The sequence below is a fragment of the Mastigoproctus giganteus genome, chromosome 11 (genome assembly GCF_048544385.1).
Source record: "Mastigoproctus giganteus isolate SK-2022 chromosome 11, ASM4854438v1, whole genome shotgun sequence".
NCBI lineage: Eukaryota > Metazoa > Arthropoda > Arachnida > Uropygi > Thelyphonidae > Mastigoproctus > Mastigoproctus giganteus.
Genome location: NC_143585.1, coordinates 57,917,445 through 57,929,591, shown reverse-complemented (window position 1 = coordinate 57,929,591; position 12,147 = coordinate 57,917,445). Strand labels below are relative to the sequence as shown.

Here is a 12,147-nt window from a genome sequence, read left to right as displayed (position 1 = left end):
TAAATGTGAGCAGGTTATAATAATAAATGCAGAAAAACAAGTAGAAATTGCTTGCCATTGTTAGAGTTTGCACCAACAGCTGATTCTGCAACCAACGTCACCAGAACAGTAGCGGCAGGTCAGTGCGCAGATACGGGAAATTTGAAATTATGTTTGCGGAAATTATGTCCAAATTAGCAGTGGAACCGGATTAGTGATGGTCGACCTGTATTAGTAGTGGTAAATGGTGCAAGAAACACCCCCCCCCCATAGCCCATCCCTTCTTTGAATTTATTCAGCCTACCATTTCTACAATACCAGATGGAAGTTTGTTTCAACAATATGATTCTGCTGGCTGAAGGTTGTAGGTTGTAGGACAGATGTGCAGAAGCACATCTGTACTCAAGATGTGGACTGACCATTGCCTTAGATAATCACTTGCTTATCCCTGCTAGCAAAATTCCTGTATATCATTGACAGGACCCCATAGGCTGCTCAGAAAACTTCATATCTAACAGCACAATTACCCCCAGGTTTTTTTCATTTCTCCACTGACTTGAGCGTAGTACTGCACAGTTGGTACATTTCTCTTGGGCTACTGCTACCCATGTGCAGTACTTTGGATTTGTCAATGTTAAACTTCGGTTGCTACCTCTCTTTCCAAACTTTTCTACATCCTGTTGCAGTAGTGTACTGTCATCAACAACCCTGCCAACCTTTGTATCATCTGCAAACTTGAACATTAAGCCTGATATACCTTCACCAATATTATTGATAAATATAGAAAATGACAATGGCCCAAACACTAGGGGACTCCACTAATAACATTAGTCCGTGAAGAGGATTGTTCATTGATTACCACTCAGTCTTTTCCCACTCAACCATTCCTTTAACCATAGCAGAAACTTGTGCCCCAAATGCCACACTTCTCCAATTTGTACAGTAGTCTTCCACATGCAACAGTGTAAAAAGCTTTCCTGAAATCCAAATATGATATAAGCATTATTTTTTGCATTCATTTATTTTGTGACCACATTGTGTATCCAGTCAAATTGTTCAGACAAGATTTTCCCCCTTAACAAACCCAAATTGTCTGAAATATAACTGCCATCTTGTCTATCCTGCATTTCTTCTTTAACCAGTGACTCCATTATTTTCCCTGAACAAAAGTTAAACTAATAGGTCTGTAATTACTCATGTCACCGTTTATTCCCCTTTTGTGAATTGGGAATACATTTTCACATCTCCGGTTCGTGGGAACTTTCCAAGGATGCTATGTTAATTATGGCTAAGGGTTTGTGCCCTTACTTCCTTTGCTCATCCCTGAATATAACTGGATAGTTCCATCCACCCCCCCAGGTGCCTTATGTTTCACTTCAACAATTTCTCCTCCACTCTCAGTTATTACAAAATCATTTAGCTCCCTCGTAGGGTTTAATAAGCTTCTGTCGTCCACTTCCGTAGAATTTCTCGTGTGAATGTACATGCAAAATACTCTGTTTGTCAGCTATCCAAATAAACAATGTCGAAATTATTTCCTAAATCCAGCTCTTGAAGGAACCCAGTCAAAATAGCTAACCAGATTAGTTAAACATGATTTTTCATTTACAAAACCATGCTGAGTATCCTTCAGAATTCCATTTCTATCGGAATGATCCTGAATTCAAACCCTTGATCATTGTCTCCATGATTTTTCCCTGCTACTCAAGTTAGACTAACTGGCTAGTAATTTCCCACTTCCCTCTTAAAACCGCCCTTATGTATTGAGGATACATTGGCACTTTTCCGGTCCAATGGAATCACCCCCGAGTCCAGCGATGCTCTCATAATTAGCCTCAATGGGTTCAATGCAGTGTACTCACTTGCCACCTCCCTTAAAATTATAGGGTATATGTAATCAAGCTCTCAGCTGCCCACATCAACACCAGAGCTTGCACTTGAACATCGCGCAACACAATGGAAATCCCCAAGGCAGAATGTGCTGGTCCCACGGGAACTAGTAGTCAATGACTATTGTCAGGGAAACGGGGAAAGTATTGTGCAAAAAGGATAGATGGACCAGGGTATGTCTGCCAGGGGCAAAGGTTGATGGCATTGTAGAGCAGATATCATCTTTTAAGGGCACAAAAGGTGATATTGTTGTACACGTTGGCACTAATGATATTAAGAGTAGGACACCAGCGGAATTACTTAACAAGTACAGGTCAATGTTGAAAAAAAAAAAAAAGCCGTGAGTTAGGGTTGAATTTGAAAGTGTCTGCAATTCTGCCCAGACACGATAGGAGAGAGTATATGGAGAGCCTTGTTGATCAATTCAGCCCTGGCGAGATGGTCCAAGGCTCAAGGGGTAGAATTTTTCTCAGCCTGGTCTGTGCTTGTTAACAGGAGAGACTGCTTCTACAAGGATGGGATGCCCTTAAATAGAGAGGGTGCAAGAATATTTGCTGATGCTATTGAGGTAGTGTTAGGTGGGTCAGAAAACTGCTAGCTTGGGGGGATACACGGACTAATAGATTAACAGTAGCTGCTGGCAGAGGTGAAAGTGATTCTTGCGCTGCTTCTATTGGAATGGGCAGTAGCCTGGAAAACAAGATGCAGGGGATTTCGGAGACTGTTGGGAGTCGCTGCAGTACAAATAAATACATGTGCTACATTAGGGTAGCTAAAAATAGGTACAGGTGCATGTACACTTGCGTGTACACCAGTGCTAGGTGTTTGGTAAATGAATTTGAGGTGTTGATCAAAACATCAAAGGTAGATATTTTTGGAAAATCAGAGACGTTGTGTCACAGATAAGGAATGCAGAAATGGAATTTGTGGAGTACAATGCATATGGGAATGATAGATAGAATAGGAAGGGAGGAGGGATTATGCTATTAGTTAAGAAACACAAGATCCAAGGAAGTACAGCCCGTCGACATGGCTGGACAGTGCAGTGTCAAGTCAGTTTGGTGTGACATAAGCTTCGGAAAAGCAAAATTGTGTTATAGGATTGTGTAATAGGCCTAATAGCTCTGAGTATAATAAACAACTGTACAGGAAAATAGGGAGGGGCAGTAAATCAGTGTCTTACAATGGAGGATTTTAATTTCCCAGATATTGACTGGAATTTGTGGGTTTGTCACTCACACACTAGTAAAGACTTTTGTGGATTTATTGGATGATTGTTTTCTACAGCAGCATGTTTGGGAGGCAACAAGAGGGAGTAATACACTTGATCTGATTATCAGTAGTGATTCTTCATGCATTAAGAATCTGCAGATAAAGGAACCACTAGGTGGCAGTGATCAGTGTGCTGAAGTGGGATTTACTCAGAGGTAACTACCATCGGGGCTAAAGGGAAGGGTTTTTGCTTTCATAAAGGCGACTACTGAAGTCTGAGCCAGTATTTAAATTCTAATATGGTGGGACCAGTTGATGATGTTACAATAGCAAATTCAAAATGGGAAGCATTCAAAGAATTAATCTCGGAACCTACTAGACTTTTCATCCCAATTAAGAAATATTGCTCAAAGTTTAGGCCTAAATGGACGTCAGATGAAATAATGAGGCATATGGCAGAGAAGAAAAATGCATGGGATACTTATAAATTAACAGGTGACACAGAAGCCTATGGTACGTATAAACTGGTCTGTAATCAAGTTACAAAGCAGGTTAGGCGGGCAAAAGCAGATTACAAGAAATCTTTGGCAAAGGATGCAAAGAAAAACAGTAAAGAGTTCTTTACTTATGTAAACTCTGGAAGGAATGGAATGAATGAATTGAGGAAAGACGGTTGTAGGATAGATGTGTGGAAGTTTGCGTATAGCCAGCAGGTGGTTGATTGCTGGAACAAACTTCCATCTGTCGTAGAAGTTGATAACTTAAATAGATTCATGGCAGAACTAGACAAATATTTGGAGTGAGTGGATGGGTGAAATGAGAAGGTTTTTTTTTTTTTTTTTTTTTTTTTGACTGATGCTATATAAGTTTGCTTTCTTGCATCATGTGCCTTTACAATGCTAACCCCAGTAGCCTTACTGGCCTGTAGGCTCAAGTTTTTCATTAAATAAACATGCAAAATTTCAACATCATTAATTACATTTTTTCAACTTTTACTCCCATAATTTCTCATTGACAAAGGGTTTTTCTTCTGTAAATATTGATGCAAAGTAATTGTTGAGTTTATCTGCAACTTCAGCTGGGGTATCTAAGACTATCCCATGTCCATTTCATAAGGGTCTGATGTGGTTTGCTCTTCTTTGCATTTATATATGTGAAGAATTTCTTATCCCCCCCCTTTTTCCAGCAGTTTCTCATAATATGCCTTTGCCAGCCTAACCTTTTCTGTGGCACTGTTGCAAATCAATTTGTAGCTGTTATAGGCTTCAGTACTTTATTTTTCTGTAACTTTTCCATGCTATCTTTTTCTGATCAAGTATTCTGGCAACTTCCTGATTCATCCAACTTGGAACACTCCTCGTGGGGTATTTTTTTTTAACGGTGTATACACATTCACGGCTTTTGTGATTAATATTTTAAAGGTATGCCATAATTCAATTGTATTCGCTCTCTGTGAGATATCGACCCAGTTCATAGAGGCTATGCAGCTTATTAAGCCGTCGTAATTTCCTTTCCTGAATTTAAAACCCAGGAAACACAAAAGCATATTTTAATTTTTCCTGAAATTATAAGATCAGCAAATACAAAAACAACATATACTATGTGGCTTGGATTTTTGAAAACTTAAATGAAGTATCACTTCAATGTAAATTAATTACCGCGATAGACTGCAAACTCATTAAAAGCCTTCGCTGAAAAACCAAAAATATTTGAAAGCAATTTAATGAGAAAATAATTTCATAGTATGAAAGAGTTAGCTGAAACCAATGAATCTCTCACCGAGAATGACCTTAAGAATTATTCAAATCATTTGTGTTCTTTAAAAGGTGAAATGAAAAATATATTTTCCAATTTACTTTCTTTTTAAGTGAAGCCATGGGTGTTAGGTCCAATTGGATGCAATGCTGGGTCTGCTAGTGAAGAAATTCAGGAACTCATTGAATTAAAATGTAACAAAGAATGCAAATATAAATTCGAAAAAGGTGGAATGGCTGAGTTATGGGGGATCAAAAACAACTAAACTTCTTTATCCAATGATGTGGTTTGAAATGGCCAAAATACTTCTTTGTTTGCCAACTTCTTATATGGTTGAAAGTGGTTTTAGTTCAATAAATAAAATATTAACAAAGGAAAGAAACAGAATTGATATGTTCAAGAGGAAACATTAGAATTAAACTTACTAACATTATACTGAACATTCCACTTTTAGCAAAGATCAGGGATCCCATTGAATAAAAAGAGTAAGTATAAAGTTACAAATAATAATGCATATATCCAGTGAAATATTTTAATTGACTTTGGAGCTTTTGAGGCTAAATGTGCCTGTTTTATCAACAAATGGAAACTTTACAGATAAATTATTTAACGGACATGCAGTGAGTCATGCGAGGGCACGAGGTAGGCCATTCAGTCATTAAACTGTTGATCATTGTTGCTGCATGGATGTGCATAGTTTTGCCTCCACTGTTTATCTAGGCTTAAAACAGTTGCCTCTGAGATGGGGTGTAGTCTCATGCATTTGTTGCTGTTCATAGCTCCCACATTACATAATATATTGAGATTGTGGTGGGTTGACCAGTAGTAGCAACAAAGGCACGAGACTACACTCCATCTTAGAGGCAACTGTTTTAAGTCTAGATAAACACTGGGGGCAAAACTATGCACACCCAGGGTCCTGACTACTTCTGACACACACACTCTCTCTCTCTCTCTCTCGGTAATTCAGAAATGTTTTTTTTTTAGCTGGTGCAGTATAAGCCACGGGCTTCCTTGCACCATAAAGCTAATAATAATAACATCCATGCAGCAACAGTGATCACCAGGTTAATGATTAAATGGCCTACCTCGTGCCCTCGCATGACTCACTGCATGTCCGTTAAATAATTTCTGTAAAGTTTCCATTTGTTGATGAAGAGGCACATCTAGCCTCAAAAGCTCCATAGTCAATTAAAATATTTCACTGGATATATGCATTATTATTTGTATCTCTGTGGATTCCAGTACAACAGGCCCATTCACTCTTATAAGTATAAAATATTTTCTTGTTTAAAATTTCATGGGGGGCGATTTGGAAAAAAAATTGTCAAAAAAAGCCCTTTAGTGGGCGATAATTAAAAAAAAGGTTGGGAAATACTGGTCTACTCCTAAAGACATTTTATATAAGTAATGTGATTTGCTTTGTGGTTAGTTTAGCATTTTTACAAAACTTACAGCTGAAAACAAATTGCAAGCCATGCAGCTGAAAAAAAAATTGTTTATGGTTTAAGTATTTAGTTTTATCCAGGTTTTAAAATTAAATTTGGATGGAAGTAGTCTCCTCCTCCTCCCGATGTAGTCGCCTTAACACTATACCCGGATTCCAATGCTTCTGCAACTTCTAGAAGTGTTCTTGATGGACTTCTTTTAGTATTACTGATAGTTTCTGTGTCATGTTCAGAATAATTTCCTCGGTTGTTGAAAATCTGTCACCTTTCAATGGATGTTTAAGCTTGGGAAAGTAAAAAAAAAAAAAGAAGTCATAGGGTGCTAAATTCAGTGAGTAGAGGTGGATGGGGACCACAACAAATGGAGTGCTATGCAAAAAAAAATTCTTCAGTGGAAAGTACTAAATGTGTCTGCGTATTGTGCAATTTATGTATTGTGCAATTATGATAGAACTGTTTTCTTGTATTCCTGGTTTGCTATTTGTGGAAAAATTCGTAGTGAATAATGTTTTGAAAATCAGAAAATATAATAAGCATTATCTTTACATTTGGATCAAGATTGTCTTGCTTTCTGGGTCTTTGTTTCTAGGTCATAGCCATTCGCTCATAATTTGTTACCAGTAATGATGGAAGAAACAAAGTACAGGTCAGCATCAATACATTGATGGAGACCTCGACATGGAAGAACTTGCTGCTCTGTTTATGCAAAGTACAAACTTGGTTGAAATGCATCACTTTCCGAGACCTTGTGTTACGATCAATTGACATGCCCCATAAGAAAAATGAATTTCACAAGCAACCTCTCAGGTAGTTAAACATTGATCACTCCTGATCATATCAAAAACACGAGCAATTGAATCTCAGATTCTTGGACAGCTAGTGCAAGGATCATCTTTGATGGATAAGTGGCCCTCTTTAAACTTTTAAAACCATTGAAACGTCTGCAATCAACATGCAACATATTTTCCAAAAGGTGTTTTTAATATTTTATGGGTTTCTGTTTTCTTTCCTAATTTGAAAAAAAATTTTTGCTCATTTTAAAATACGATGAGCACTAATTCACTTTCACTGCAGATAAAGTGATTCCTGCATTACTATGTCTAGATGAGTCGCCGAACAAGTTACAAGAGGTCACAACTCTCTGTGACACTGCAATTTCAAAGTACAGAGTTAGCTCCTGAACTTTTTAATCAGACACCTTACATAAAAATTTAACCATGTCGTTATTTTCAGGATGATGAAAACCACGATCCTCAATGGTCAGATGAACAAATTATAGATGCTAAATTCAAATTTGGAGGAATTTTAATTGGTCCAGATGAAGTGGAAATAATGAAAAAAATAACTGTTTGTGTGTTTGAGGTTCTGGAAAAAGCATGGTCATCATTGAATTGCAGTCTTATTGACATGAAAGTGGAATTTGGTGTAGTACCAACCAATGGTAAGTTTGTTTTTTTTATATATGTATAATTTTTAAAATGTTGATGCATTTCCAGTTCTACTACAGCAGATGCTGCTTTTAAAAATCTTTGGTTTGGCACCAAAGAAAATGGTATGATATAGTTTATTTATATATACAGTTTTACATGTACAGTTATTACTCTATTCTTGTTATGCTTTATTCATGTAAATAATTGTAGTATTAAGTTAGGGGTTGATGTGTGGCATCCACTTCACACAGGAATGTTGCCACTCTGTATCATCAAGATATATTAGGTGATAGATGATTCTCATCATCAGAGGTGGACTAGCCATAAGACATACCAGGGAAACCCTGGTGGGCTAGAGGCCAGTGTGATTTTGGCCATAAACAATATGGATATAAACACTAGTATGAGGCCATTGCAAGTTTTCCCCAGTAAGAATTTTTGACCCAGTCTGCCCCTGCTCATCATCCAGTGCAGTGACACCACACCTCACTTATTGGAAGGGTGAAGTGGTAAAACTCATTTGGTCTCCAGGGCAAAGTTCTAGCAATCCTCACCTCTTCTGTCACATAGTTTCAGTTGATATCATTTTGATATAATTATATGAAAAAAAAAACTGTTTTTAAATACAATGATATATATTCATGATCGACGTATACATTAATATGTTAGGTTGTTATAGGTATACCTGTATCTTAGAGTAGTTTTTGTCTCCTGCAAAAAACAGACCATTTGCATTGGTGGGGGTGCTACGGTCACATCAGCATGGAGCTGCATTTGATTATAGATGGTGAACAGACATCGGTAGTGATATTGCTGGATTTCCGATTTCTACTTGGATTTTAAGATGATTTTTCACTTTCAAAGGTATACAGTTTTAGTCCTGGATGTTTACGGAGCTAAGTGGAATATTCAAGGTAAGACTATTGACTGCTAGATTAACTGCTATTGTTCTAGCAGTCAATGAGAGTGGTTTTTTTGTGCAATGGGATCGCTACAGCGCTAGCGGTGGTGATCTCACTTTACAGTCACTTGATTGAGTGCACCTGAAGAACTCAAATTTTGAGTATATCAAAGGAAAAATTATCTATACTAAGGTTAATTTAAATGGAAAATATAATTTTGACATTGTATTCAAATTTACATATATTTGGGGTAGTTTTCTTTGTTTGTGCGAAATTTCCAACCAAAATCTCAAATTCGTACTTCTTGGATATTAATAGGCCTGAGCTTACAAAAGGTAAGTAATTTTACTTTTTTCAATATAGGGAACAGTGCATTATCAATATAGCGTCTGGAAAAGATCAAAATTAGGAAGAAAAATTGCAAAAAATTGGTAATAATGACTTAGATATACAGTCTTCCATACTCAGAAATTAGAATACTTAGGGATAAAAGCCCTAATAACTATGAACTAGACAGTTGTCTCCCTGGCCCCACAGTATTAAGAAGGCCAAGAAAGGGAACCTAAAACTGAGGAAGAAATGAAAATACAGTATCTCAAGCTCACAAATTTGAATGATTCCGTCAAACAGGCTGAGGAAACAAGGTGTACCTTGAGGAATATATGCACAAGCAAACCAGTAGGATTACTTCTGCAATTACTGCGTACAGGTCTGGAGGCCTCATTTTAGGAAGGATGTAGATTTGCTTGAGCGTGTACAGAGAAGGGCAACAAGATTGGTGAGGGGAATGAAGGGATCCTCTTACCAAGAGAGGCTTAAGTTCTGCAAATTGCAGTGGCTGGGGACTAGGCACCTGCGAGGTGATCTGATTGTGGTGTATAAGGCCTTGAATAGGTTGAGCACGCTGAATTCTGAAGGGATTCTTCCACTTGTTCAGATTACGAACATAAGGGGGCATAAATTCAAATTGAGGAAAGACAGATGTAGATGTGCGGAAATTTGCCTTTAGCCAGCGGGTGGTCAATTGCTGGAACAAGCTTCCATCTGTCATTGCGAAAGTTGATGGGTTAAATAAATTTAAAGAGGAACTGGACAAACATTTAGAGGGATTTGTTTTGTAAGTTTTTTTTTTTTTTTTTTTTTTTGTCTGATGCTGCATAAGTTCATACACTTGCTTTCTTGCATCACATGCCACTACTACTACTATTAGGCTGCAGATAGCAAACTGTTGGTCACTCCTTGAGCATTCCCTAATTGAACGAAATACAGAGAATCAAGTATCGAAAACAAAATTAGAGATTACTACTGAAAAGAAGAACTACAAAACAAGAATATGCCCAAGTTGCAAAGGTTAATGCTAAACATGATGCTGCCAAGGCTAAGCAAGTGCCTGCAAGGCAAACAAATACAACCAAAGAAAGTAATGTCATCATTCTAAAAGCAAGAAATGACTTTGCTCACAAAACCATTGAGGCAGTAAATGAAGCAGTAGAAACAAATTTTAAACCTCACATGAGAAAAATAAAGGTAAACACCATGAAAAAAATCAAGAATAATGGAGTCCTGATTGAGGTAGCAAGCAAAGAAGACCTCAGAAAAATAGAGAACCACCCTGAAGTGGAAAAATTGGACTTGCTACCCGAAAAACCCAGGGCAAAAAATCCTCATATTATAATGTTTGACATGCTACAAACAGTATCTGAAAAAAACTTAAAAATGTTGGACATCTATTATAAAAATTTGAACAGCAAAATGACTATAGAAGAATTTCCTGGTGAATTCAGGTTGAAAAGAGCAACCAAAACAGAAGAAATGGGCAGATAAACGTAATTGTAGAGATCACACCAAAAATTTGGAAGGCACTGTAGGGACAACAGAGAATCTATGCTGGCTGAACTAGTCATAGATTTAGTGAACATTTCCCCATACAACATTGTTACAATTGCCATAAATATGGTCATAATGCCAGGGATTGCAGTCAGAAAACTCCTGTCTGTGGTCACTGTGCAGTCACTGGCCATGATTACAAAAACTGCCCAAGTAAAAATCAGCAGTCTAAATGTGCTGCAATCTGCAAGGCAGCACAGCTGACTGGCATGGCCATAGCATCAGGCATTATGAAAAATGCCGCTGTTATAAAAAGATGATGATTATGCAATCTAGGACCATCTGTGGACCAGATTGAAAATAGAAATGTGACTACTGCACTAAATCTCATCCAGTTGAATGCCCAAAGGTCAATAACTGTTGTAGATCAGATCAAAATCAAATTAGAAGAAAATAATATAGATATTTTGGTACTCCAAGTACCCTACACACATGGGTACGGTTTAAGGATACCCAAGAGGCTTTAAAATAATAAAATACACCTCAGGTGTCCCTTCCACAGCAATAATAGTCAAAAACTGACTTACGGTCACAAAGGTGGGTCATCTCTGCTCCCCAGTGGCAGTGTGTCCATATCACCAGTGCCGTATAGGACAGCTCTACATTATATCTCTTTATGCAAGACCAGGTGGAGTCATAAACCTTACTATAGATCAGCGGTTCCAAAAAAACTACTCAGATTTGCAGATTCCTTCAAATATCAAAACGTTTGCAGACTAGTGTGTGCGCGCACACACACTAGGTTTTCTGAAAAGAAAATTCAAAGTTATGTGTGAAACAACTCAATTTTATTCTTATTTTTATACAGATATATAATAATAACTATTTATCATAAATTTGCTATACATAGAACGAATAATTTGAAATATGTACACTTATTTATTTATATAAATAATAGGATCAATTTATAAATATCTTATGCAATATAATTCAGATCAGATTAATGCCATCTATTTTAGATGGCCGAAAATATAAAACCGATTTCTATATAAATATAAGAACGTGTATTTTAACAAGCTGCCCAAAATATACCCGTAGATCAAAACACCAAGTAACTCTATAATAGCCGATACTGGCCCCTGTGGCCAAACCTACTAAAGAATAATCATTAGTAAAACAAAGTAATAATAATATAATACCAAATGTTAATTATAAGTAATAGGATACATTGAAAGGGACTTTATCGAGGGCTAATCCTCTCAATATATCCCACTCATAATTAACAGCTATCTGTTTCTGTTGTCATCTGCCTGTATAACCTGGTCAAATATGTAATATTAAAAGTTTAGTGGTTAAGTAGATAAATAGTTAGGAAGTAATTTAGTTGTTAACAGGCAGGATGACATCCTGCCTGTTACACACACACACACTGGTGTTCAAAGAAAGTGCAGCACCTGGAATTTCACTTTTCTAACCCCTTTTTTGCGATGGTACGTTACATTAATGACTATCACAAATAGAAATATAAACAAAAGATACTTATTAATAGTTAAGGCAAAGCTAAGTAATATTTGACATGTGTTCTCAAAGTATTCCAAAATGAGCATTTCCAACCTTTATACAGCAGTTTTAGTAAACGCAACAATTATGGCTGAAATATTATCAGAAGCCTTCAGTTTATCATTTTAAATGGAAAACAAAAGG

General features: G+C 37.0%; 1 protein-coding gene across 2 annotated transcripts in view; it reads left to right on the top strand.

Moving 5' to 3' along the window:
• Positions 1–12,147, top strand: part of Paics (PAICS bifunctional enzyme) — a 152,154-nt gene that overhangs the window by 84,437 nt on the left and 55,570 nt on the right. For both annotated transcript variants that reach the window (XM_090385099.1, XM_090385100.1), the window contains exon 4: positions 7,518–7,725. In XM_090385099.1, coding sequence (XP_090241225.1) covers positions 7,518–7,725 — 208 coding nt within the window. The remainder of the gene's footprint in view (positions 1–7,517; positions 7,726–12,147) is intronic.